At 47.3% G+C, this 26,152-nt stretch overlaps 2 protein-coding genes across 4 annotated transcripts in view; one reads left to right on the top strand and one right to left on the bottom strand.

Annotated features, from left to right (window-relative positions):
* Positions 1–707: 707 nt before the first annotated feature.
* Positions 708–13,040, bottom strand: MCM4 (minichromosome maintenance complex component 4). The gene is made up of 17 exons (XM_070477073.1): positions 12,329–13,040; positions 12,105–12,174; positions 11,893–11,982; positions 11,600–11,763; positions 11,413–11,514; positions 10,289–10,384; positions 10,112–10,207; positions 8,053–8,191; positions 6,908–7,128; positions 6,409–6,529; positions 5,781–6,040; positions 5,142–5,507; positions 4,587–4,714; positions 3,504–3,711; positions 2,535–2,763; positions 1,975–2,108; positions 708–1,317 (listed from the first exon to the last, which is right to left on the bottom strand). Exons 2-17 carry the CDS (start codon positions 12,166–12,168, stop codon positions 1,225–1,227), a joined length of 2,511 nt encoding a protein of 836 aa, XP_070333174.1. The 5' UTR covers positions 12,169–12,174; positions 12,329–13,040; the 3' UTR covers positions 708–1,224.
* A 94-nt stretch (positions 13,041–13,134) lies between these two features.
* The window catches only part of PRKDC (protein kinase, DNA-activated, catalytic subunit), a 129,982-nt gene continuing 116,964 nt past the window's right edge, over positions 13,135–26,152 (top strand). For all 3 annotated transcript variants that reach the window (XM_070477071.1, XM_070477070.1, XM_070477072.1), the window contains exons 1-10: positions 13,135–13,314; positions 14,925–15,001; positions 15,104–15,196; positions 15,534–15,608; positions 16,479–16,587; positions 17,116–17,228; positions 17,318–17,417; positions 24,081–24,136; positions 24,218–24,248; positions 24,904–25,061. In XM_070477071.1, coding sequence (XP_070333172.1) covers positions 13,161–13,314; positions 14,925–15,001; positions 15,104–15,196; positions 15,534–15,608; positions 16,479–16,587; positions 17,116–17,228; positions 17,318–17,417; positions 24,081–24,136; positions 24,218–24,248; positions 24,904–25,061 — 966 coding nt within the window. In that variant the 5' untranslated portion in view covers positions 13,135–13,160. The remainder of the gene's footprint in view (positions 13,315–14,924; positions 15,002–15,103; positions 15,197–15,533; positions 15,609–16,478; positions 16,588–17,115; positions 17,229–17,317; positions 17,418–24,080; positions 24,137–24,217; positions 24,249–24,903; positions 25,062–26,152) is intronic.

The raw sequence follows: 26,152 nt of genomic DNA, 5'->3' as shown, positions 1-26,152 counted from the left end.
GGTGACTCTGTAGGTTTCCTGCCTCAGCACTTGAGAATGAGTCTGCAGGGGGTTAAGCTGGCACAAGGGTGATTCCGAACGCTCACCCTCCAGCTCCAGCTCTTGGAACTGGGTCTGGCAGAGCTCTCCAGGGAGATGTACTCTTCCTCCTCTACCTCACCACCTGCAGACCCCCAACAGCATCCTTCTGTCCTGGCTCTGCAAAGGGAACAAACCCTCCCAACTCCCCCCCCACTCTTGGGAACCCCCCCCAGGCCAAAAGGGATCAGAAATGCACCCTAATAAACCTGTATCCTGTACAACAGAACCTTCACTGGGTTCATTTGACTCAAATTCCCTTAATATCAAACTTCATTTGCAGCCTTCAGTTCCATGTTGGTACTGAATTAGAGTTCAGAAAAACATCATTAATGTGTTACTTCATAGGAAGTCAAAGGTGACACTGCTCAAGTGACCTCAAATTCCACCCGGCTCCCAATGTAATGCTGTTTAAACACTCGGTTCCGTCTGCACACTTTGCCAATGAATGGTGACTCTAAGTTATAAAAAGGCCAAACTCACACAGTTACCCATTTCAGGGGTTACTTGTTACAGTTGTATTTCTGCCCGAGACTGCAGCCAATAGTGGTTTTATGAGAATGACTGCTAAAACCAAGATATTTTTAAATAAGATGAAACTTATTAGTGACTTACGAATCACTAATGAATTTCCATAAAAGCAGTATTTATTAAACCTTTTTTCTTAATGAAAAATGCCAGGCAACCAAGTATTACTTATTCTATCATTTATCGAGGAAAAAGTTTTACATATTAGAGCAAAGCAATACAACTTAACATGGAACCCCATTGTTACTAGCCTCTTGTAGGCAAGAAAACAAGCCTGGAGGACTCAGTGGGGTCCGTCGCCTCTTCACAGGGAGGGACAGGAACACCCAAGTGTCTCCAGTACCGGACAGATTCGAGCACAGACCAGGACCAAGACTGCAGTCTGCAGAGAAGACCGCATCCTAATGTCTGCACTGACACACCACTCAGCCCTGGTGCTCCAGGGAACAGTCTCTGCTGCCCACACTCACAGATGGCCCAGGACGGGTTAACAGATGAACACACTGGCTTCCCAGGAAAACTGAAGCCATGTGAGAAAATTCTCATGGTGCTGAGCAATGACCTTGAAGCCCTTTCTCCTGCTTGTGGCAGGGCCAGGACGGTGCTGCTCCCAGGCCTTCAGAGCAGACGTACGGTCTTCCCAGTTACCGTCAAGAAGTCATCATCCGCCAGGGCACGCAGCGCTTCTTCAAACATGTCCTTGGTGATTGCCTTCGGGGAAGAGCAAAGAGCTTACCTCTGGAGCTGCCCTACCCAGACACACAATGAGCCCAAGTTTAGAAACCACTGGAGTCTCCTGCCTTTGGGGTGGATGGACACACATTTCATGCTCCAACTCTTCCCCCAAGGGGCCTGATGCTCAGCACCACAGGCCTGGTGCCCTGGTCTGTGTGCACTACTCAGCGGTCACATGGGGCCAAGAAAGGGGTGTCAGGAAAGCAGGCAAGGGCTGGTCCTGACCAGCAGAGCCCCTGCCGTGAACCTGGCTTTCCTAATAACAGCCAAAACTGCAAACACTCTAAATGTCCATCAGCTGAGTACATGACTGGGAAGGCACGAGACAGAATGAACATGTCACAGTGGGTTCAGTGTCACAGAGCGAGCTAAGACTGTCACTGACTAAAAATCAAAGAAGCCATTGACTTGGCTCAAAAACCACTCGTCTACATCCACACAGAAGACTGAAAAAATTCTCACTGTGATCACTCGCAGATGGTGGATGGGAACCTTACTTCTTGTCTTTATCTGTGTCTACGTTTATTACTCAAGCAGCAAATGAAGGGGGAAAGCTAGGGGAAAAAAACTTTAAAGCAGCATCAAGGGAAAAGAAAACTATTAAACAAACAAAATGTCCACGTAAACACTTACTATGTCAGACTGTCCCCGAATATCTTCAAAGAGCTGCTGGTATTTCAGGGCTGGTGTCTTTCCTTTCGACAAGATAAGCTTTCTCAATGCTTCTGCTAACTCTTCTTTCCGCTTCCGAGAGGTGGCACTCATTCCTGGGTTAAGAGAAAGCAAAATGTTTCTCCCATAAGGAAGGGAATACCTTTCAAATCTCTAGTAGTACTTCTTTAGCCATAAATTGACTTTAGTCTAAAATAATCTTTAGTCTTGTCACCAGACAAGGTAAGGGAACAGTGGCTAGAACACACAAAGTCAGAGTGAGGTCTGAATCCTGCCCCCAGTTTTCTAAAAGCTCAGAGCTGCTACTCTCCACTGAGACACAGCCCAGCAGTCCACACAGAAGCAGTCTCCTTGCGAGGGCCTGAGTCACTCCTTAACAGGGGACTTGGTGCCTGGACAGACGGCTGGATGGGACAGGGCTAGGCCGAGTGCGCCAGTGTCTGCCTCCTCCCAGCCTCATTGCATGTTCATGGGGACTCTGACCCGAGACAGGGCAGCACCCATGTTGGGGGAAGGCTGACCTGTGGTGAGGATGGAGATGTCCACGATGCCTGTCCGCGGGTCCGTGGCTGACTGCTTCAGGGCCTCCCGGTGCAGGCGCTTGGCCTCCTCCACGTCGATGGCCTCCACCTTGTTTGAAAACCGCACTTTGGCGTGGGCTTCCGCTAAGCGGATCAGCGACTCCAGCTGCCGGGGGTACGCGGACACCATCCCTCGGCTGCTGCCAACCTTCCTCATGTCCACGTAGGCCTGCAAGACAGGAGATACGCTGACTCCTCACATGGTGACCCCAGGCAAGAAGTCCTGAGGGGAGAGTGGGGTCTAGCCTTAGGCCTCCACCCTCATCCAGGGGAGGGGTGGCACCTGGTGGGGGGAACGTGGTGCTGGGGAGGGAACTGAGGACTTGGCTTGTTCACACCCTGTGAGGATCACATAACAGCAGGCCAAGGGTCACTGACTCAGAGCACACGAAAGGTAAACTGTATACATGTGGATGACATAATTTCCTCCAGATGACCCAGATGGAAAACTACAAATCACGTGTAATTTTCACTTGAGCATCTTCAGGACTGTCAGGATGAAAAGCCCACCAAAGCACCAGAAACCTTCCTGATGTCACAACATTCATGCGTTTGTCACCAGGCACTGCTGCCCACTTAAAAGGTACTGAGAAGTGAACATAAAATACTTCAATTCTTTAGAAATGAGCAAATATAGCTCAGAGACCAGAATTACAGAGTCACTATTAACAGCCTCACTGATGTTTCAACTCGGGCACCCTGGTCTTCAATACACTGTGCTTACAAGAACTTAAACATAAAAAGAATGCACAACTTGTAGAAATGAATCCTTTTTCTTCTTCCACACTTGGAAAAGTCAACTTTTACAACACAGGAGGGAAAACAGTTGTAGTAGACAGTGTTGTTCTTGACATAACAAAAACTGTTTCAGAGCTGAGCAGGGCCCAGCAGCCTTCGGGCCCCGGGTACCTCGATGAGGGCCTGGCTGGCGTCCTGGCTGAGCCTCGGCATCACGGTGCTGTGTGCGTAGGCGACGTAGTCCCTGAGCACCGCCATGTCCATGCCCTCCTCCTGTGCCTGCTCCTCGCTCTGGTAGTACAGGGACACCAGGTGGTGAGCCAGACGCCGGTCATACGCCTCATCCTGGGGGTCCAGCATGAGGAAGATCAAGTCAAACCTGAGGAGACATGGTGACGGTTCCCAGTCAGGACACCCACACACCTGAGGGTGGACCCACGGCCTCCATGGGAGGGGGCAGGCGTGCCCGGCCCAGGTGGTCTGAGGAACCCAGGCCCTCGGGTCTCCTGCCCCGGCCCTCAGGTCTGCCTGGGAACAACTGCTGGGCGCTGAAGGTGAGTCAGAAGCAGGAGGCTCCCGAGGGAAACACTGCTGTGATTCTGAAGACTGGAGGTGAGTGAAACACATTTAGCTGTGTTGGGGAAAAGAACTATTTGTGTAAGAAGTGAAAGAAGACCCAGAGGGATGGGATGGAGAGGGAGGCGGGAGGGGGGATCGGGAAGGGGAACACATGTAAATCCATGGCTGATTCATGTCAATGTATGGCAAAAACCACTACAATATATAAAAAAAAATAAAGAAAGAAAGAAAAAAAAAGAAGTGAAATAACCAAATTCTAAAACCCATTATGAAATACATCCATCCTTGAGGGGAAGCCTGGGTCACATGTCTCCCCTCCACAAAATGTAGCTCTCAGACCCTTGTCTACTGTAGGAAGCTGCTCTCTGTACTTTGCTGATTGTCTACAGTGGCTATAGGACCGAGAGTGGCGAGAGGTGGGCTTCCGAAAGTATGGAGAAGAAAGACCCCAAGTGCTCCAAGAAACAAGCATGCATCAAGGTGAGCAAACGCATGGTCCTCATCTCAGGACCCATGACTGAGCAGACATGAAGACCATGCTGGCATGACCACGCCGGCATGAAGAGCTGAAAATTGTCTGTGTTAATCCTGGTTATTTCCTTCTTACCCTCACCCTGAACCTTTCACAGATGAGTAAAATAAAACCATCTGTTTGATGAACATGTGCTATCGTACCTTGATAAGAGTGTGTGGGGCAACTGGATGTTTTCAATGGTGGTTTTTTTCGGATTCCACTGAGACTCGATGGGGTTTGCTGCTGCCAGGATGGAGGTACGGGCGTTGAGCTGACAGATGATCCCAGCCTGCCGGAGTGACAGATAGCGTGGTCAGCAGTCTCATGCTGAGGCAGGCAGGAGCTGAGAGCCCCTGCCTCAGGTGACCTCTGCCAGGGAACCATGGCACCACAAGCACGGTGCCTGTAGCATCGCACTGGGGAAGCTAAGCTGGGTTTCACGCCAAGGATGGAGGTGGAGGTAAACATCTGCTGTGACTACATCCTTCTCAAAAACCAAGCCCCTGGCGTGAGATTTAGGACAGACTCAAGTTCTATGAGCGCCAGGCTTTAGGTTAGTACCGCACAGAGGACACAGGTCCTGCAGAGTACACACAGATGGGCTGGGACCCGACAGCAGTGTTGGGCCAGTCTCCCGAGCTGCAGGTCCAGAGGCTGTGGGGTTCAGGCCCCACCCCCGACCCCCACGCAGACGTCAGAGCGGGCGGGTGACTGACCTTGGCGATGGACAGTGTCTGCTGCTCCATGACCTCGTGTAGCACAGAGCGCGTGCTCTCATTCATCTTGTCGAACTCGTCGATGCAGCAGACGCCGTTGTCGCTCAGCACCAGGGCGCCAGTCTGCAACACCAGCTGCCGAGTCTCAGGGTCCTTCATGACATAGGCGGTGAGCCCCACGGCGCTGGAGCCCTTCCCGGACGTGTACTGGCCCCGCGGGACCAGGCTGTGCACGTACTGCAGCAGTTGGGACTTGCTGGTCCCTGGGTCCCCACACAGCAGGATGTTGATCTCCGCACGGAACTTGCCCCTCCCTGTGTGGCTGAAATCCTTTCTCGTCCCGCCGAAGAGCTGAAGCAAGATTCCCTGGGCAGACAGACAGACAGGTCTCAGCACTCACCTGAGGTGGGTGGTGGAGAGGCAGGGGGCTCTGTCAACAGATGCTGAAGAGATCAGAGGACGAGAGCATGTCAGAGGCCACGGGGGGCCTGCCTGGAAATGGGGGAGCCGGGGATGGAGATGAGGGTGCAGCCCCTGTTCCACCCTCGAACCGAGGGTCAGCCTTTCCAGGTGTTTACACCACCTGACCTTGAGCTTTCAGGCCTGGCCATACGCAAGAAGCCTTTCGAGGTCAGTTACCTTCTTTATATCTTCGTGCTCATAGATGCTTGGCGCCAGGGCAGACGCAAGCCTCTCGTAGATGTCTGGCTTCCTGGAAAGCTCCTTGAGCAACTCCACACGTTTCTCGGAGAAAAGTTTCTGCTCTGCTTCTTCATCAAGGCCATGCAGACGCTTTGAGTCAGTCTTCCGGTAGTGAATGACATCAATGTGGGTCTTGTAGACGGACTTCACGTTGCTCACTCTGGGGTTGATGCGAATAGGGACGGCTCGATAGATGCCTGAGGGCACAAAGGACACCCTCTCACCTACCTGCTCTCAGCCTAGAGCACAGGGAGCAGGGCTCTGGGGGGCTCTGAGCACAGCTGTGAGGCTGACTCAGGACCCCCACCTCCACACGGCGCCTGCTTGCTGCTGTGTTCAGTGCATCCCAGTGTGAGACAGAATTCTCATTTCTCTTTAAGTGAATGCACAGTTATTAATAATTTGACTAAAAATACTAAAATCCTGTTCCAAAAGTCTAAAAAGGAAGGAAATCCAAAAAGCTCACATATTTAAAGTCGCTCATTGGTTATTTTGGACAACAGCAGAATACAGCGTACTGTCTGGGCAGGCACCACATCAGAGGTCAGATGGTGGAGCCCCTCACCTGTGATGTGCACTCTGTCTCCAGGCTGGACCTTGTCCACAAGGTCATTGTGAGCGAAGAGGACGACCGTGTGTGGCGTCTGTCCCGCGGGCATGTCTTCAGGAGACTCCTGGAGCTTGATCTGGAAGGACGGGTAACAGACATCTCAGGACATCCAGATGCCCAACACCTTCACTGCCCTAGGGACATCTCTCTGGAAAATGGCTGTGCTCACCACAACACACTAGTCTCCAGCAACTCAGTCTCACCTCCATTCTGAGAACGTTGCTGATTAACCACTCCCCCATGCGGGGGTGGGGTGGCCACATCAGGGCCGCGGTGAGTATGACTGCATCACCCTCTGCCTGCTTTTCTAGTCCATTCTGGGTGGTGCTCCCTTCCAGGTCAACCCAGTTAGGAAGCACAGCTTTAGGGCCGCACGAGTGGACAGGCTGCACTGGGCTTTGGAGGATCCGGCAGGGGGCAGAACAAGGACAGGAAACGTGGAAGGGGCACGCACCATCTGCTTGTCGGAGAACACGGAGCGGTTGTGGATGAGGGCCATGCTGTGGCTGGTGTGGCAGCGCTCGCACACGCAAGGCTCAGCGATGCGGCCGCGGTCTATCTCCACGCGGGCCGTGTGGGCGCACACTTGGCACTGGAAGAAGGCCTCCTGCATCTCTGGAATCAGCTGGGATGTCCTAATCACCATGCCACTGATGGCGATGAGCTGATCGATGTCTGAAAGGTGGACAGAATGTGGCTCGTCCCAGTCGGGCGTGGGCCTCTCCAAGGGTCTGGGTCTGCTGTCCAGCCCTGGAGGACCTCGCCGCAGGCTGCATGAGGGTGCTGGAGTCACAGGAGACTCCGTGGCCAGAGCACCGATACCTCGCTGGGCACCCTCAACTCTGGCCTGGGATGCTCCTCCTGTGCGGATTACTCTCAACCCCTCAAGTCTACTGATCTGCACTAAGTTTGGCCATCCAGGCTGCCTGGGGACAACCAGACTGATGACGTGGCTGCAACAGCCCATGTGCTTGTGATAATGTCCTTTATAGCCACACCCACCATCCACTATACGTGTGGGGTTCAGACTTACCTGTCCCACTAATAACTTTGGGCCCTGATACAGGATTTCCCCAAAATAAATAACAGAAGCTTCAGGGCTGCTTTCCAAACCTTTGGCTGCAAACCCTTCCGAACGGGGCCGAGCGCACCGTCTACCTGGGCTGAGGCCCCTACACTGTTCTTCTGCCTTTTCTCTTACTTCCCAAACCAGACTTCCTCCTATGCATCAGGGAAGGGACAATATTTTATAGATCTGTTTTCTACACTGATTCTGCAAAAGTGCCTACTTAGTAAAGTAACTGTAAAACTATCATCATTGGGTAAGTTTACCTTAAGATAAAAAACTGTCAAAAATTATTGTATCTTTGATATAATTTCATTTGTTATTAATAAAAAAAGGAATGGTAGAGTTACAAGCATGTGGCACAACAGAGCCTACTCCTGGTTTCTGTCAATTCAGTCCACCACCGTCACTGTCACCAATTCCTCTAAGGTTCCTTGGTGAAGTGACTCTCACGTAAGGTATTTTCCTGCTGTTAAAAACATTACCTTCTATATGTCAACAGTATCTCAATGAAACTAGGGGAAAGACAGTACCTTCTGGATTCAGGTTCCTCATATTCTTAGTCTTCAAGGCATTGAATGGTCTCACTTGAATCTGATGCTCTAAGATTGAGTCAGGGTAGCGGTCAAAGAAGATCTCATTGACGGCCATGTCAAAAGTTGGGATGACTTCCTAAAAAACAAACATAAGATGCCAAGCTATGCTTGTATTTTTAGCTTAGGATTAAATATAATAAAGTAACTGACATTAGCAAGGCATAAAAACAAAAGAACATGGTATAATCAAGAAGCATTACCCTAGAAATCACACACGTGCAGTTCACAAACCCTTGGGCACACTGGACTCTCACACATCAGCACTTTCTCACTTGACTTAAAAGAGGTGAGTCTACAGTAGTAGTTCCTTCAGGCTGTGCTGGCATGACTGTAGGCTTTTAATTAGTAACACAAGCCCATACTTTCATGTCTTTTCCTCCATACCAAAATGATAGCAAGGTAGGTTAAATCATAATTCTTACTCAAATTTGTTAACACCTGCTGTCCGTTCTATAGATGAGGAAATGGCTGCTCAGAAGCTGAGGAACTGAGCCAAGGTTACACAGCAATTCAGCAAAATCACTATTTAATAACAAGTCTGCTTGCCTCCAAAGCCTACAGCTATTAATAGGATCAATGTAACTGATGCTTTGTTGATCAAGCCTGACCTTAAGACCAGAGAAGACTGTAGTATGGTTAACACATCCTGTTAAGACATGTCAGGTGTGTGACCATTTTCATTTAACATATTTTACATCAAACCCAACACACTATTGCGAGTCACTATTACCTTATGTATATATGAAGAAACTATGACAAGCTAGCCAAAGTAACACATATCTTGATTTTCAATGTTAATATGTAAAAAAAAAAAGTGTTCAACTTAAAAAAGAAAGAACATGGTTTAAGGAGTTTGTGGCGAAATTCCCTAGCAGTCCAGTCATTTGGACTCCAACTTCCACTGCAGAAGGTATGGGTTCAATGCCTGGTTGGAGAACTAAGATCCCACATGCCATGAGGCATGGCTAAAGGGAAAAAGAGAAAAACAACAAAAAGGTTCTTTGAGGCATATTCTATTTATAAAAAAAATTTTTTTTAAATTCTCATTGCCTTTTTTATTGGGATAATTGTAGATCCACATGCAGGTGTAAGAAATATAAAGATCTCTGACTCTGCCCAGTTTCCATTAATGATAACATTTTGCAAAAAGTCTAATATCACAAGCAGATATTAACTTGGTACAATTCACTTATATTCAGATTTCCCAGCTTTACATGTATTCACTCTTGTATGTATATGTGTGTATTCAGTTCTATCAATTCTATCACCTGCATAGATTCATGAATCTGTCACCATAGTTAAGGTACTGAATAGTCCTTCAAAGCCACCAAGATCCCTATGTTGTCCCTTTGTCACCAAACTGAGCTCCCCCTCCCCTATTCCTTCTCTGTAACCCCAAGGAACTACTCATATGTCCATCTCTAAAATTCTTTCATCTCAAATGTTATGTAAGTGGAACCATACATTAACATTACCTTTTGAATGTGTATGTAACCTTTTGGAATTGCTTCCGTGGGATCCATCCAAGTCATAGTATGTTTTACCTCTGAGGCATGTTCCAGACTGGCCATACCACAGCTGTTTGCCCACAACTGACCTGAAGGACATCGGGGCTGATTCCAGCTATGAACATCTGTGTACAGGTTTTTATGTGAACATAAGTTTTTGTTCTTCTGGGATAAATTTCCAGATATGCAATTGCTGTGTCATATGATGGTTATATGTTCACTTATTTTTTTCTAATTGGAGTATAATTACTTTACAGTATTGTTAGTTTCTACTGTAAAAAGTGAATCAGCCCTAAGTGTACACACACACCTTCCTCACTACTATGCTCTCAATTTGTCCCATCCTCTCATCCCCTGTAGTGTCCACACACACACAGACACAACCACTCTGCAGGCATATTCTGTTACTGAGAAGACTGCTATCCAGAAACCCTGCAGATGTTCTAGATGTTTACTGTAGTCTGCCAAGGTCAAAGCCAAATTCTTACCTGTGGGTAGCAGATGAGCTGTCTGTAGAGATTTGTATCAAATGATTTTATGTGTTCACAGTTTACATTTAAAAATGGCTCTCCAGTAACATTAATCTATAGAATAGAACAAACAAATCATATTCTAATTGTTTTAAATCAGTTAATTTGAATTTTTAGGTAAGCATATTTCATTACCTCTCCAAGTCGCTGCATGTACAGAGGTTCAGTAATGTCTATGCCAACATTTTCTTCTTCTTTAGCCAGAGGATCAATGAAACGCTGAAGAAATCTCTGAACATAGAGAAAGATTAAGCTTAATGCAGTTAGGAATAAGCAGCTACTCAAATTATGGGCACTGGGGTGCATGTATCTTTTCAAGTGCCCATCAATAAACAACTGGCTTAAGAAGATGTCACGGGACTTCCCTAGTTCCAGTGGTTAAGAATTCACCTGCCAATGCAGAGAATGAGATCCACCCTTGGGAAGAGCCCACATGCCTCGAGGCAACTAAGCCCCACAACTACTGAAGCTCACACAACCTAGGGCCCATGTTCTGCAACGAGAAGCCACAGTAGTGAGAAGGCCACGTAGCACAACTAGACATAGCCCCTGCTCACTGCAATGAAAAGCCCCAGTGTGGCAACAAAAACCAGGCACAGACACACACACACAAAATGACCATATATGTGTTTATAATAAAATGGACTACTACTCAGTCATAAAAAATAAATATCGGCCACTTGTGGCAACACAGATAGGTGCAGACAATATTATACTTAATGAAGTAAGTCAGACAAAGACAAGTACTATGTATCACTATCACTTATGTATGTAATCTAAAAAATAACACAAATGAGTCTACATACAAAACAGAAACAGACTCACACAGAAATGTATGGTTACCAATAAAGAGGGGGAGAGGGGAAAGGAGGGTAAATTAGCAGTAGGGGGTTAACAAACAGAAGCTATTTTATACAAAATAGAAAAGCAACAAGGATCTACTATTTAGCACAAGAAACTATGTTCAATATCTTATTAGTAACCTATAATTAAATAAAATCAGAAAAAAAAAGTATCACTGTAACTGAATCACTTTGCTGTATACCTGAAACTAACACAATATTGTAAGCCAACTGGACTACACAAAAAGAATAGTAGGAGTGGTGTCAGAATTTGAAAACAAGCATGTTTTCTCTTCCTAAAAACTACATCTATGATTCTGAGCCATGTAAGCACCTGTGCCCAAACACTGGGGCACTTGGACATAGGTCCAAGAAAATGCTCCCACATTTTCCAAGCTTGGAGGAATGATACCTCACCTGAAAGTTTTCTTTGCACGTTGCCACGTTTACATCTGTTCCCCAAATCACGAGTTTTTGGCCCAAGGACTGCTCGCTCGCCACTGTATCTTCTGCGGCCGGCTGCACAGGAAAAGGCGATGGGAGCCGGTTCGGGGTACCGCCCACATCGCGCACCCCACCGCGCCCTGACCGGCTCTGAACTCACCCCGTCCGAGTGCAGGTCCACCTGCAGCCCCTTCCGGGCCGAGCCCAGGTCGGGTCTCTGCCGCACGGGAGTGCCGCGCACGCCGCTCCTCGGGGTGCCCTCCACCCGCGAGCTGGGGGTGCCGTAGGTCAGCGGCGAGCTCAAGTCCAGGTCCAGGGGGACCGCTGGGGATCGCATCCACACGGGTGAGCCGGAGGGGGGGGAGGGGGGGAGGAGCCCAGCGGATCGTCCACTCCCCCCGCCAGGTACTACCCCCCCCCCCCCCCCCGCCGACTCCCAACCGGGCAGCTCACCTGCGGGCGGCGCGCGGGACGGGGTGCGGGGCTCGGCGCCAGGAGACGAGGGCAGCGGCTGCGGCTCCCCGGACGAAAAGGGGTCCTGGCCTGCGGGAGTGGAGGGCACCGCGGCGTCGGCGCGGGCGGCACCCGGCCCGTACAAGGGCTGACCCGGCACCGCCCGCCCTCCCAGGGGACCCCGCGGGGCACAGCAGGGACCAGACACTCACGTGGCTGAGCTGGGGCGGCCCGCCGGGAGCCGCGGCGGCTCGGGGTAGATGCAGGAGACGACATGGCGGTCTGCGCAACAGGGACGCGGGTTTGCGTGGACGCTCCCTACAGACCCCCGCCCCTCTTCCTTCGCTCCTGTCTTCCCTCCCCTCAACTCTTACACCCCCGTACCCCCCCGGCCGACCCCAACCACCCCCCCACTCCAAACCCCTCCCGGGCCCACCTAAGGTGCGCGTTTAAGCTCCTCTTCAGCGGTACGCAGATTTCCCGCCGGCGGCACCGTTGGCTCCGCCCCCAGCGGCGGCCCACCAATCGCGGCAGCGTCCTCGCGCGGACCCGCAGCCGGAAGGCACCACTGGGCAGCGATAGGGGGAACTCGACGGCCTCAGCCCGCGCCCCGCAGGACACCTACGCACAACTGGCTCGGCGCTCCCCCTCTAGAATGGTCTTGTCCGCAACGGGAACACGATTTCGCGGGAAATCCGTGGAGGCAGCGTTCGGGGCGGGCCCCCACGGCTGGGGCTAGTTCCTGGGTCCCTTGGGATTCCAAACGACCGCCCCCACCCAGACCCCCGTTACCAAGGACTAGCAGTGGCCCCTGACCCGAGCCCTAGCTTGTCTTTCTGCCTCGGGCACTTGGTCACCTCCAGCTCGCCCCCTGTCCTCCGCACCCATTTCCCGAGGTCGAGCGGTTGGGTTCCTGACTCTCCCGAAGTTTGAATGCATTGTGCTCTGTGTATATTAACTTAGGATGTCTAAGCCGCCTGTCCTACAGGGCGGGCCACCTCCTCGAGGATCTCCAGCAGGGACCCCACGCCCGCATCCGAGTCCGGAGCATTACGGGGTCCAGGGTGGGTGTGCTCGGGGATCATGGATCCCTCTCCCCGACCCACTAAGGCCCCCATTCAGCCCAGCACCTCGCCCCCTAGTCCTAGGGGCAGGGCCGGGCCCAGGCAGCTGTGCGCACGCGCCAGAAAACCGGCCCTTTCCCGCCCCTTCCCGCCCCGCGACACTTCCGGTCCCGGCAGGGAAAGTGGTGTTCGCGGCTGGAGGTTATGGCCGATTCGGGGTCCGGCGTGCGGGGCTCCCTGCTACAGCTCCAGGAGTCCCTGTCCTCTGCCGATCGCTGCGGCGCGGCGGTGGCCAGTGGTCAGCTGCTGCGGGGCCTGGGGCAGGAGTGCGTACTGAGCTCTGGCCCCGCGCTTTTGGGTGGGTACGGCTCCGGGCTCTGGACGGCCGGTGCCCGGCAGCCCGCTCGAGTCCGAGTGGGCACTCGGGGTGGTGCTTGAACTGGCCCGTGGGAATTTGGGATCTGTGTAAAAGTGTTTGTCAGCTGCCTCTTCTTAACGCCAGAAGAAAGGTATTTCAAAGCCTGAGGTGGTGGAAATGCTCTGAATTTGGCATCAGTGCTAACCACGGTGGGGAGCGACGATGAGAGGAGAGTTTTCTTCTTCGACCTCATTGTCGTCTCAACCCACCAGCACCTTTCCCAAACCCCAGTTTTGCTGTTCCTTCTTTTGAGAAGCAAGTCATGCTCTTAACTCTTAATGTGTCTTTGCGTGAAAACTTCGGTTACACTCCCTTTTAAAAACACAAACATGCAGACTTCATGATGCATCCTCTTAATTTGAAAATGAGATTTTCTTCCGAAAACCTCATTGTTAATAAAGAGGAGAAATAAAGCCTTGAAGAGATTGCTGTGTAGTACCTACAGACTGTCACGGTGTGTTCATGAGGACAGCATCACTGTGTAAATGCTTTCCAGTCTGTTCTGAGTTAAGTTTTGCTCCTTTAGTAACCTTGTAAAGCAGTTACAGGTTCACTCTCTCCTATCCAGGATGTGTCCTTTCACTTGAGGGATTGTAGGGCTGTGTACTAGTTTCCTGTTGGTCCTGAAACACACCACAGACTTAGTGTTTACAACAGCACAGGTTTGTCGGTTACTGGTCTGTGGTTGGAAGCGAGCAGGGATCTCATGAAGCTAAAACTGAGGCAGCAGGCAGGGCCACTCCTTTTTTGAAGCCCCTGGGGGAGAATTAATTTCCTTTTCATTCAGGTTGTTAGCAGAATTCAGTTCCTTGCAGTTGTAGCACTGAGGATCCTTCTTTCTTCTGGCATTCCTTGTTTCCAGAAGACACCTGCATTTCTTGGATCACGCTGCCCCCCTCCCTGCTTCCTCCATTTTCAAAGCCAGCAGCAGAGGGTCAAGTAAGATTCCTGGGACCTGTCCTGCTTGCCTTCCCATCTGCTTCTCCTCTTTCCACTTGTGAGGGCCTTTGTGACTGCATTGGGCCCCCTTGATGACCCCGAAGTGAAGTGAAGTGAAGGTCGCTCAGTTGTAACCAACTCTTTGAGACCCCATGGGCTATACAGTCCATGGAATTCTCCAGGCCAGAATACTGGAGTGGGTAGCCTTTCCCTTCTCCAGGGGATCTTCCCAACCTAAGGATGGAACCCAGGTCTCCTGCATTGCAGGCAGATTGTTTACCAGCTGAATCACAAGGGAAGCCCTGGTGACCCAGTTTAAAGTCAGATGATGGGCAGCCTTAATTCCATTTGCAACCTAGTTTTCATTTGCTGTGTAAAGTTAGCACGTTCACAGGTATGACGCTAGGCATCAGAGTTCTGGCCTCTGGGGCCATTATTCTGACCTTATCACTGTGGAACATTGTCTAGAATTTCCCATTTTCCTTGTCAAGGCAGATTTGGGCTTGTGTTTTGTCACTTAAGAGGCTGAATTGAGAAACAAACATCACCTTAAGTGTGTGTTTATGGAGAACCTTGGCAGATTTCTTACTTTCTTTTTTTTTTTTTTCCAGCATTACACACTTCCTTAGTTTTTTCCAAAGATTTTGGTTTGCTTGTATTTGTTCGAAAATCACTCAGCATTGATGAAGTAAGTTGACCGTTTTCATTTTCTCTTCTAGTGTATGTCTCTTCATGTTGAGGTGACTTTTTTTAGCCCATGTTTCCATAATGTTTATTTCTTTTATTATAGTTTCGTGATTGTAGAGAAGAAGCCCTGAAGTTTTTATGTATTTTCTTAGAAAAAATTGGCCAGAAGATCACAACTTATTCTCTAGATATTAAGGTAAAGAGGAAAAAACTTACCTCTTTATATATCAGCGTCCCTTTTAGCTTATATGAATAGTTACATGGTAACTTACATCATAACTTAACATGGTTAAGATTAATTTTATTTCTGCCTTTCTTGTTGGGTAGTTTACTTATTTTTGCTTGATTGTGTTAGAAATTAAGTGTCTTAATTTTTTAAACATTTAACGTGCTGAGGCCCTTGTGGAAAGCTATTAAAGTGTAGTATGTCAAATATTGGTATTTCTTCTCCCAGGTGAAGATTTAGCTATTAAGTCTTAGTTACAAGAAGTAAGATCTTATTGATGATTTTGATGTCTCCTTTTAAATCCTAGAATACTTGTACCAGTGTTTACACAAAAGATAAAGCTGCTAAATGTAGAGTTCCGGCCCTAGAACTTCTTATTAAGGTAATTTAAAAAATATTTCTAAGTGCATGTATTTTATCGTACACATATAATTTGAACTGAAAATTAGAGTTGTGGGTGAGAGATGCTGAGGAGTCCCATTGGTGTGAGAAGGTGCCTGTTTCCAGCCATCACCCAGCAGCACATTGGTGTTCTGCCCTCACACCACTCTGGGTAGCAGAGGAAGAATTTGGGCTGTGAGGGGCAAGAAGTGAAAAGTGAAAGTCGCTCAGTCCTGTCCGACTCTGAGACCCCATAGACTATATAGTCCATGGAATTCTCCAGGCCAGAATACTGGAGTGGGTAGTCTTTGCCTTCTCCAGGTGATCTTCCCAACCCAGGGATCAAACCCAGGTCTCCCGCATTGCGGGCGGATTCTTTACCAACTGAGCTATAAGGGAAGCCCTTACTCTGAAAACCTAATGCTTCTGAGACTTGCCCAGATTCACCTCATTGTGTCCTTGAATGTTTTCTTGAAACCTACACTCACACTTCGAAGGGTCTGTGTGTTGTGTGTATGTGGTCGTTGGACTCACCCTTACCTGGGTCTCTGCTTAGATGCATGTCTTTTTTTTGCATCTCTGTTGTACAATTTCTTTGGGTCTTGTTGGTCCTTAAGTGCCTCTGAGAGAATGGGTCTAGTCATAGGATAATTTTCTTGGGAAGGTGAGATTAAGTCTACATCCCTTTACACTTGGCCTCCCCTGTTTTTCCACCACTCACCTCAGCCCCTCATCCCACATAACCTAGCTTGACGCCGAGCGTGAGTGCCTGGAGACGATGGCTGTGGAACATGGCTGTGTGTGAATAGGCGCAGTAGATGGAAGCCTTCCATTGCTTCCTCCTAGACTCTGCTAACTCGTGTTCTTTCAGTTACTTCAGACTTTGAGGAGTTCTAGACTCATGGATGAATTAAGAGTTGGAGAGTTATTTACCAAATTCTATGGAGAACTTGCATTGAAAGCAAAAATACCAGATACAGGTAAGATGAATTTAAATGTGACTTTAAAATGTTTTAACAAATTTAAAAAGTTTTTAGTGTAAAACTTGTTTTTTTTTCTGCCAAGGTATTTATGTTTTACAGATGAACTTTTTTTTTTAACTTTTATTGAAGTATAGTTGCTTTACAACATTGTGTTAGTTTCTATTGCACAAAAAAATGAATCAGTTCTCTTTTTTGGGATTTCCTCTCCATTTAATACAGATGAATTCTTTTTGCTGAGAAGAAACCAAAATGGAAACAAATAATGTGTTAAATCTGCTTATAAAAATTTTAATCTATACAAAATGATTTCTTCAAATAGAAAACTCACATGTCAAATGTAATTTAGCTTATAATAATAAATTCATATAAAACATATGAGGAAAGATTCAGTATATAAAACTAGATAGTTTGTGTGGTTTATTGTTAAATTATTTTGAAGTAAAGTTCTCTCCTTTTCTTATTTGTGCATTTGTGCTTAATTTATTTAATTTTAAGGCCTTAATTTGTCTAAAATTTATTTTTCAGTTTTAGAAAAAATATATGAGCTCCTAGGAGTATTAGGTGAAGTTCATCCTACCGAGATGATAAACAATTCGGATAAACTCTTTCGGGCTTTTCTGGGTGAACTTAAGACCCAGGTATGATAAACTTTATGAGCTTCTTTTCTGCTTCCTTGTATCTGTGGGCTTTTCTCTTTTTATGGTACCTTGTTAAACTCTCCTTTCAGATGACATCGACAGTGAGAGAACCCAAATTTGCGGTGCTGGCAGGGTGTCTGAAGGGACTGGCATCACTTATGTGTAACTTCACCAAGTCCATGGAGGAAGGTATTGCTTGACGGCACTTGAGTTTCTTTAGTTAAGAACTACTAGTCTGAAATGAATTCCTGTGTGATCTTTGAATTTTATACCAGTTGTGGATTCACATGCAGTTGTGAGAGGCAATGCAGAGATCCACGTGTGTCCTTCACCTGGCACCTCCTGGTGACGCCTGTCATGACGTAGTGCAGCCTGATGGACCTTTGGGTCTTGCTCGGTTCGACGTGCTTCCCGTGCACACATTTGGGTGTTGAATTTGGTTCTGTGCCACTTTATCGCATGTGGGCTAGTGTGTGCCCATGACAGTTGAGACCCTGGCAGCCTGCTGCGTGTCTGCCCAGGCATGATGTCTGCCCAGGAAGGATGCCTGTCCTGTAGCCACGTCCCCCTCCCCTCCTCCCACAGCCACTGCTCAGTCTCCCATCTTGAACTTTGTCCTTTCAAGTTTATGTAAATAGACTCATAGCAGGTAACTTTGTGGCTGCCTTATTTCACTGTGCATAAGGTCTTCAAGGTTCACCCATTGTAACTATATGAATATAGTACACGTATATCCATTGGGCCATCAGTGAGTACTTGGATTGCTTCTGCTTTTTTGACTGTTGTGACTGATGCTGCTGGAAATGGGTGTGTGAACACTTGGAGTCCCCGTGTTCCCTTCGGGCATCCCCAGAGGTGGGCTTGCGGGCCCACATGGTGGTTCTGTAATTTCCAGGGGCTGCACTAATTCCCGTTCCCACCATCAGGGCACAGTCTCTTCATGTCCTCAGAGTACTTGTTTCCTGTTGTTTGATCGTAGCCTTCCTAGTGAGTGTGGGGTGGTTTCTCCCTGCATCTCCCCTGTGGCTCTTGGTGTTGAGTGTATTCACAAGTGCCTCTTGCCCACTTGGGTGTCTTCTTGGTTGAAATGTCTATTCAGGTTCTCTGTGCATTTGAAAAATCAGATCATTTGACATTTTGTTACTGAGTTGTATGAGTTATTTATGTATTCTGCATATTGGTTCCTTATGGAATCATAATTTGCAAATATTTTCTCCCATTCCATGGGTTGTCTTTTCACTCTGTTGATTGTGCCATTTGATGTGCAAAGGTTCTTCATTTTGATGAAGTTGACTTTATTTTTTCTTTGGTTGCCTGTGATTTTCATGCCACATGCATGAAATCATCACCAAATCACTGAATCATTGTGTCTTTGTAGAAAGCCAGTTGGGCATTAGCTGATTGGCTCATCACTTGTGGGGGTGGATCCTGATTCTCTGTTCCCCTGCCCACATCACACGGTCTTTATGATATAATTATATAGTGAAGTTTTAAATGTCCACTGTAATTCTCACATTTTATTTTTTAAAAATCATTTGGGTATTATAAGGTCTGTGCCTTTCCGTGTAAATCTTAGAACAGATTGGTCTGTGTCGACGACAAGCCTTGCTTGGATATTTGTGGTCTTTGTGCTAAACCTGTGGATTAGTTGATACCTTAACCACGTTGAGTTTTCCAGCCCATGAGCACAGTGCACCTCTTCGTTTAGTTGAGTTGGGTCCTCTTTGATTTCTTTCATTAGCATTTTGTAATTCTTGGGCTGCAGATCCTTGTCTGTTGGTTTTAAACTCTGTTTATTACAATTTTCTTTGTAACTGTCAGTAGTGTTCTTCTATAGTATCTTAAATTTAAGCTTAGAGGATAATCTAGCTATGAGAGCATTATAATGAATTCATTTCTTTTTAAAGGACAAATAAAACTTCTTAACTCCAGAAAATTCTTTAAAAGAAGAACTTGTTTGCTGTTCCTTACTATTTTTGTTCAGATAATTGCCAGATTTTTCTACCTCCTGCAAATGTGCTTGCTTTTGTTGAATTGCAACTTAAGAAATTGGCAGATCTGATCATTTCAACCTGAGGAAGCAGCAGTTTCTAACGTTTCAACCGGGTGTTCCCAGTCTTTGCTGCCTCTGAGTAGAGAAGCTGGCCCAGCTGCTCCTGCTTCCCCTCCTTGGTCTCCTTTCTCCGGCTCCCTGTCCATGGAGCATCCCGCCCTCTCAGCTTCCTGCTCAGGGATCTCCTGTTTTCCAAAGCCTCTGTGCTTCCCTGTGTGAACCACTTCCTTGGGCTTCTGTAGTCCTCTTTGTTACAGCACTTTCTGCGACGTGTTTTTCATTTCCTAGGCAGTCTATTTTGTCACTTGACCTTGGTGGCAGGTGACGTTGCTTATTTCTCTTTGTCTTCGCTTGGCGAGTTGACATTTGGTGAACAAGAAAAATAATAGCACTTATTGCTCATTAACCATGTGCTAAGGATTATCTTGTTCATGTTGCAAGGGATATCCTGTAACAACTCACTAAAGCAGGTGATAATATGTTTGTTTCCCAGATTAGAACACTGGACCGAGGTGGGCAGAGTAATGGCTTCCAAAGATGTGCCGTGCTGATCCCAGCCCCTCGACTGTCGGGTCCGTGGCAGAGGGGAGTTAGGTTGTGGACGGGACGTTGAAACTGTCCAGGTGAACCCAGTGTGATCACAGGGGCACTTGACTGTGGACGAGGGTCAGGGTCAGGGTGCTGTGACGGGAGAAGCTGGCTGTGAGGATGGAGCTGGGGCCCCAAGGCAAGGAGGGCGAGCAACCTCTAGAAACTGAAGGCAGCCCTCAAGCCTCTAGAGAGGAGCACACCCTGGTGACTGCTTCCTTTGTGTTATTTTAATGATTTATTCTTTTATTTTTCTGGCCGTTCTTTGCAGCTTGTGGGATCTTAGTTCCCTGACCAGGAATCGAACTTGGACCCCGTGGGTGAACGCACCAAGTTCTAAACCAGGAAATTCCCTATTTTATTTTTTAATTGAAGCATAACTGCAGCCCAGTATTGTGTTACTTCAGGTGTACAGCATAGTGATCTGATGATGAAACACCTTAGGAAATGACCACAACAAGTCTCAATGTCTGTCACCAAAGTTGTTATGACAGTGCTGACTGTACTCCCCAAACTGTGAGTCACGTCCTTATCGTCACCGGTGTCTCTCATGCTCCCCACTCTGGCCACAACCAGTTTGCTCTCCGTGTCTGTTTCTGTTTTTCTGTGTTTCTTTGTTCTTTTAGATTCCACATTTAGGTGAGATCTCAGGTTACTTGTCTTTCCGTGACTCTGCTTCACTTAGCATAATGCCCCCTAGGTCCATCTGTGTAGCAGCAGATGGCAAGACTTCACTCTTTCTTGCGGCTGAATAGTATTCCTACAAATACATATACCTGCACATTAACCACATTTTCTTTATCCATTCTTTGGTTGATGGGCACTTAAACGTTGCTTCCGTGTTTTGGCCGTTGTAAATAATGCTGTTCTGAATACTGGAGTGCATATATCTTTTCTAATTACTGTTTCTGTTTTCTTTGGATAAGTACCCAGAAGTAGAATGCTGGATCATGTGGTAGTTTTAGTTTTTTGAGGAACTTCCACTCAGTTTTCCACAGTGGCTGCACCAGTTTCATTCCCTTCAGCAGTGCATGAGGTTCCCTTTTCTCCACATCCTCTTCAATACTCTTTATTTGTTGTCTTTTTGATGACAGCCACTCTGACAGGTGTGAGGTGAGATCTTGTGGTTTTGGTTTGCATTCCCCTGGTTAGTGATGTTGAGCATCTTGTACCTGTTGGCCATCTTTGTGTCTTTGGGGAAATGTCTATTTAGATCCTCTTCTCATTTTTTATTTTTATATTTTTTCTGTTTAAATGTATTTATGTTTAATCGGAGGATTATTGCTTTACAGTGTTGTGTTGGTTTCTGCCAAACAGCGGCATGAATTAGCCATCGGTGTATGTGTGGCCTCTGCCTCTTGAACTTCCCTCCCACTTCTCACCCCACCCCACACCTCTCTGTTGTCACAGTCCGCTCACTTTTTTTACTGAGTTGTTTTTTTTTAACGTTGAGTTCAGCGTGAACTTTGGATGTTAACCCCTTATTAGCCCTGTCATTTACAAGTATCTTCTCTCATTCATCAGACTGCTTTTCTGTTCTGTTGGTGGTTTCCTTCCCCATGCGGAAGCCTTTTAGCTTGATGTAGTCCTGCATGTTTTTGCTTTTGTCATCCTCTCGTGAGGTAACTACCAGGGGGTGCCAGTGGTAAAGAGTCTGCCTGCCAGTGCGGGAAATGCAAGAGATAACAGGTTCGATCCCTGGGTTAGGAAGATACCCTGGAGTAGAAAAGGCAACCCACTCCAGTGTTCTTGCCTGGGTAATCCCATGGACCGAGGAGCCTGGCAGGCTATAGCTCATGGGATTGCAAAAGAGTCAGACACGACTGAGCACACATTCAAGCATGCATGAGGTAACAGATCAAAAAAAGTATTACTAAGACTGATGTCAAAGAGTACTGTGTATGTTTCTTCCAGGAGTTTTGTGGTTTCAGATTATAGGTTTAGGTCTTTAATACATTGAGTTTATTTTTGTATGTGGTGTAAGAAAAGGGTCAAGCTTCATTCTTTTGCATGTAGCTGTCCAGTTTTCCCACCACTATTTACTGAAGAGGCTATCTTTTCTCCATTGTATATTCTTGCCTCCTTTGTCATAGATTAATTAATCATATGTGTGTGGGTTTTTTTCTGGGCTTTCTATTCTGTTTCTTTGATCTGTGTTTCTGTTTTTTGTTTCAGAACCATACCATTTTGATTACTGTGGCTTTGCAGTGTAGTTTGAAATCAGGGCACACAATGCCTCCAGCTTTGCTCTTCTTTCTCAGCGACTGTTTTGACTATTTAGAGTCATTCGTGTTTCCATTCAAATTTTTTGTTTATCTTTTCCAGTTCTGTGAAAAATGCCATGGATACTTTGATAGGGATTGCATTAAATCTGTCAACTGCTTTGAGGAGTGTGGACATTTTCTCAAAATTAGTTCTCTCTGTGAGCACAGTATACTTTTCCATTTATTTGTATTGTCTTCAGTTTCTTTCATTAATGTCTTAGAGTCTTCAGGGTATAGATCTTTTACCTTCTTGGTTTAACTTATTCCAAAGTATTTTATTCTTTTAGGTATAACTATGAATAGGATTGTTTGTTCAATTTTTCTTTATGATAGTTTATTATTAATGTATAGGAATACTATACACTTCTGTATATTAATTTTATATTCTACAGCTTTACTGAATTTATTTATTCTAATTGTTTTTTGGTGTGTGCAGTCTTTAGGATTTTCTATATATAGTGTGTCATCTGCAAACAGTGACAGTTTAACTTCTTCCTTTCCACTTTGGATCCCTTTTATTTCTTGTCTGACTGCTCTGACTAGGACTTCCAATACTAGGTTGAATAAAAGTAGTGAGAGTGGTCATCCTTGGGTTGTTCCTGATCTCAAAAGAAATGCTTTCAGCTTCTCAGCATTGAGTATGACATTGGGTCTGGGTTTGTCATGTACGACCTTTACTGTGTTGAAGTATATTCCTTCTTTATCCACTTCATTAAAAGTTGTTATCATAAATGGATGTCAGTTTCGTCAGAAACTTTTTTCTTAATCTATTGAGATAGTCATATGATTTTTAGTTCTTTGTTGAAGTTCTTACTGTGTTCTTTTATTCTTCTCCTGAGTTCAATGAGCATTTTTATGACCATTGCTTTGAAATTTTTTTCTGGGAAGTTACTTACCTCTGTTTTTCTCAGTTCTTTTTTTGAGGTTTTGTCTTGTTCTTTTTTGTAACATGACCTTTGGCCTCTTGTCCTGCCTAATTCTCTATTTGTGTTTGGTAGTTCAGCTACGTTTCTTGGTCTCTGTGTAGAAGGTGTCCTGTGGGGTCCAGCAGTGCAGCTACCCCCCCTCCCCTGGACTGCCCTGGAGCCAGTCACTTGGGAGCATCCGTTGTGGCAGGTGGGCCAGCCTAGCCTCCTGGGGGCCACTGTGCTGTGGTTTCTAAGGCCTGGTTACTGCTGTGGCTGGTGCTCTGGTGTGTGGGGGCAGCCTGGGGGCAGGAGCCACTTTGGGGATGCTGGTGCTGGCTGAGGTGTTGGCACGGCAGGGGTCACTTTGGAGGGGTCCTAGTACCGGCCAGGGGCCCGCATAAGGGCTGGTGGGGGTGCAGCTTGGAGGAACACCAGCTGTGTCGGGTCTGCAGATGAAACTGGGTGGGGTGAATGGTGCTGCAGGCTTAGATGGAGAGTCAGACCCTGCACCTCGTCTTCTGGGTGCAGGGTCTCCAGCTGGGGAGCTGAGGTGGAGTCCAGACCCTGGGGTCCCAGTGCTGGGGGTGGGCCTGACAGCATCACCCTCCTCCAGGGGCCACTCCTTCTGTCTCCAGTTGTGAAAGGTCAGTCCTGTTGTCTTCAGGTCTTTCTCTGGGTTTTCTGCTTGTGTCTGTCATGTTGGTTCCAGATTGCTCACCTCCAGAACTGTGTGGTAGTGAGTTTGTGTTGTTTTAAGGCTCAAAGTTTGTGATAATTGGTTATAGCGGTAACAGGAAACTAATTAACCAGTGCATGGCAGGACTGGGACTTCAGCCTTAGTCTGAGGCTAAAATTCAGTTTTGGGTCAGGTTGTGATTATGTGACTTCGGGTAGTAGTACTGGGTACTGACTGGCACGTTGGTTAATGGAAGAAGAGGTCCTGCTGTCTCCAGCAGAGTGGTGGGTCGTGAGAGTCTCATGAGGTTTGCCAGACACACCTTATGATCTGTGACAGCGGCTGCTTTCTTTCTTTCCTCAGATCCCCAGACTTCAAGAGAGATTTTTGATTTTGCATTAAAGGCAATCCGTCCTCAGGTAGGATTCAGTATTCTAATTCTTTCACAACTGAGCCTTGTGATTGTCAAACACTGATGGTAGTGTTTTTTCTTTTAATAGATTGATCTGAAGAGATACGCCGTGCCTCTGGGTAAGATTCTACATTTAAGGAGGCTATTAGGTTGGCGCCTGAGCGAACGTTTCCTTAAACTGTGAGTGAAGGTGGTGCTGTGACCCCTGTGATGCTCCCATGTGGTCACTGATAGCAGCTCTTGTGCTGTTCGAGATGGTCACACTAAGAGTACATCATTTCAGAGGAAAACACTTTAGAGCAATTCAGATTGTTTGATTCTGTCTTTATTTACATAAATCCTGATCCTACTTCTCTTCTTTTTTAATTAATTTATTTTAATTGGAGGCTAATTACTTTACAATATTGTACTGGTTTTTGCCATATATTGACATGAATCAGCCATGGGTGTACATGTGTTCCCAATCCTGAACCCCCTTTCCGCCTCCCTCCACATCCCATCAGGGTCATCTCAGTGCACCAGTGCTGAGCACCCCTGTCTGATGCATCAAACCTGGACTGGCGATTTGTTTTGGGGGTCACTGACTGGATTGTGGGCCTCTTGATTCAAATGGAGGATGGAGGCATCAGATGTGAGGGGACCCCAGGCCCCTAAAGTAAGGATTCAGGGGCTTTGTGAGCACAGTTTTGGTTTGATGTGTGCCTGAAGCTTTCTTAGTTCTTTGTCCTGCCCTTTGTCATCCTGTTTCAAATATAGTGTGTTCTGTGTTTGCAGCTGGCCTGTCCTTATTCACCCTGCATGCATCTCAGTTTAGCACCTGCCTTCTGGACAACTACACTTCTTTATTTGAAGTCCTGTCGAAGTGGTGCAGCCACATGAATGTGGAATTGAAGAAAGCTGCACACTCAGCTCTGGAGTCTTTTCTGAAACAGGTACTATGTAAAACTCTATGCAAAGACATAAATTCCAGTCTTGTGCATGAACATTTGAAAAAAAAAATACAAGTTGGTCCATTAGCCTCTGAGAGAAGCTTTAAAGAGAAAAGTTGGTTATCCCTCTGCCGCGGGAGTGGCGGCAGGTTTGGAGAAAAGAAAGCTTGAAGACATCAAGTCTGATCAGGTCGTTAGAGCCAAGGCTGGACAAGAGAGTGAGGAGGTGGGACAGAGGGAAGGCTGGAGGTCAGGGCTCCCTAGACGTGGTGCCTGGGTCAGGATGGGAGTAGGAAGGAGGGAGGGAGGGCTGGGAGTAGGGAGGGCTGGAGGTCAGGGCTCCCTGGAGGTGGTGGCTGTGTCAGGGTAGGAGCAGGGAGGGGGGAGGGAGGGTGGCGGGGTCTGCTGTCCTGTTAGACAGGATGCTCGCGTCTCTGTGGCTTCTTGGCCGAGGCGAGCCCTCCTGCCCCAGAGTGTTTCCATTCAGGTTGGGTGTGGGTGCAGGGAGCCTGCAGGTGGCCTGCCGTCTCCGGGTGCTGAGACCTGGGGCCTTCTTACGGGTCTGGGCGTGGGCTGCAGGTTGGCAATGTGGATGTGTGTTTTCCTTCTCCCTCTGGTGATTGTCTGGCTTCTTCCCATCCTTGTCTCAGACGGTCGTGGGCAGGTTGCAAGTGCTTCCTGATGCCCTTGCTGGTCTCGAGTTCTGGCAGGTGTCACCATGTATGGTGCATCGTCATCTGCTTGCTTCTCAGAGTACTTGCTTTGGCTCACGTAATTATTGTAGCTTTTTGTTTTGAGAAATGAGATGCCCTTTTTTTTCCCCCTAGTTGTTAGTTCTGAACCGTCTCTGTGTTCCCTCCTGGGGGTCCTGTCTGTGGGAGATTCTGAGCTCCCCGGAAGCTGGGCCTGCCCAGCTCTATGTCACCTTGAGTCAAAGATGAATCTGAGGATGCTTTCTGCTTCATTAGGGAGCTTTTGTCTGCAGCCTGTGTTTTGTGCATATGTCTTCCTGTGTCTACCTGGTCTCTCTCAGTCTCTTTCTGTAGGAAAAATGCATCACGTGTAATAAAGGCTTACTTAAAGAAGTACCTTTT

The sequence above is a fragment of the Odocoileus virginianus genome, chromosome 15 (assembly GCF_023699985.2).
Source record: "Odocoileus virginianus isolate 20LAN1187 ecotype Illinois chromosome 15, Ovbor_1.2, whole genome shotgun sequence".
In the NCBI taxonomy this organism is placed as follows: Eukaryota; Metazoa; Chordata; class Mammalia; order Artiodactyla; family Cervidae; genus Odocoileus; species Odocoileus virginianus.
This window is presented reverse-complemented; position numbering and strand designations above follow the sequence as displayed.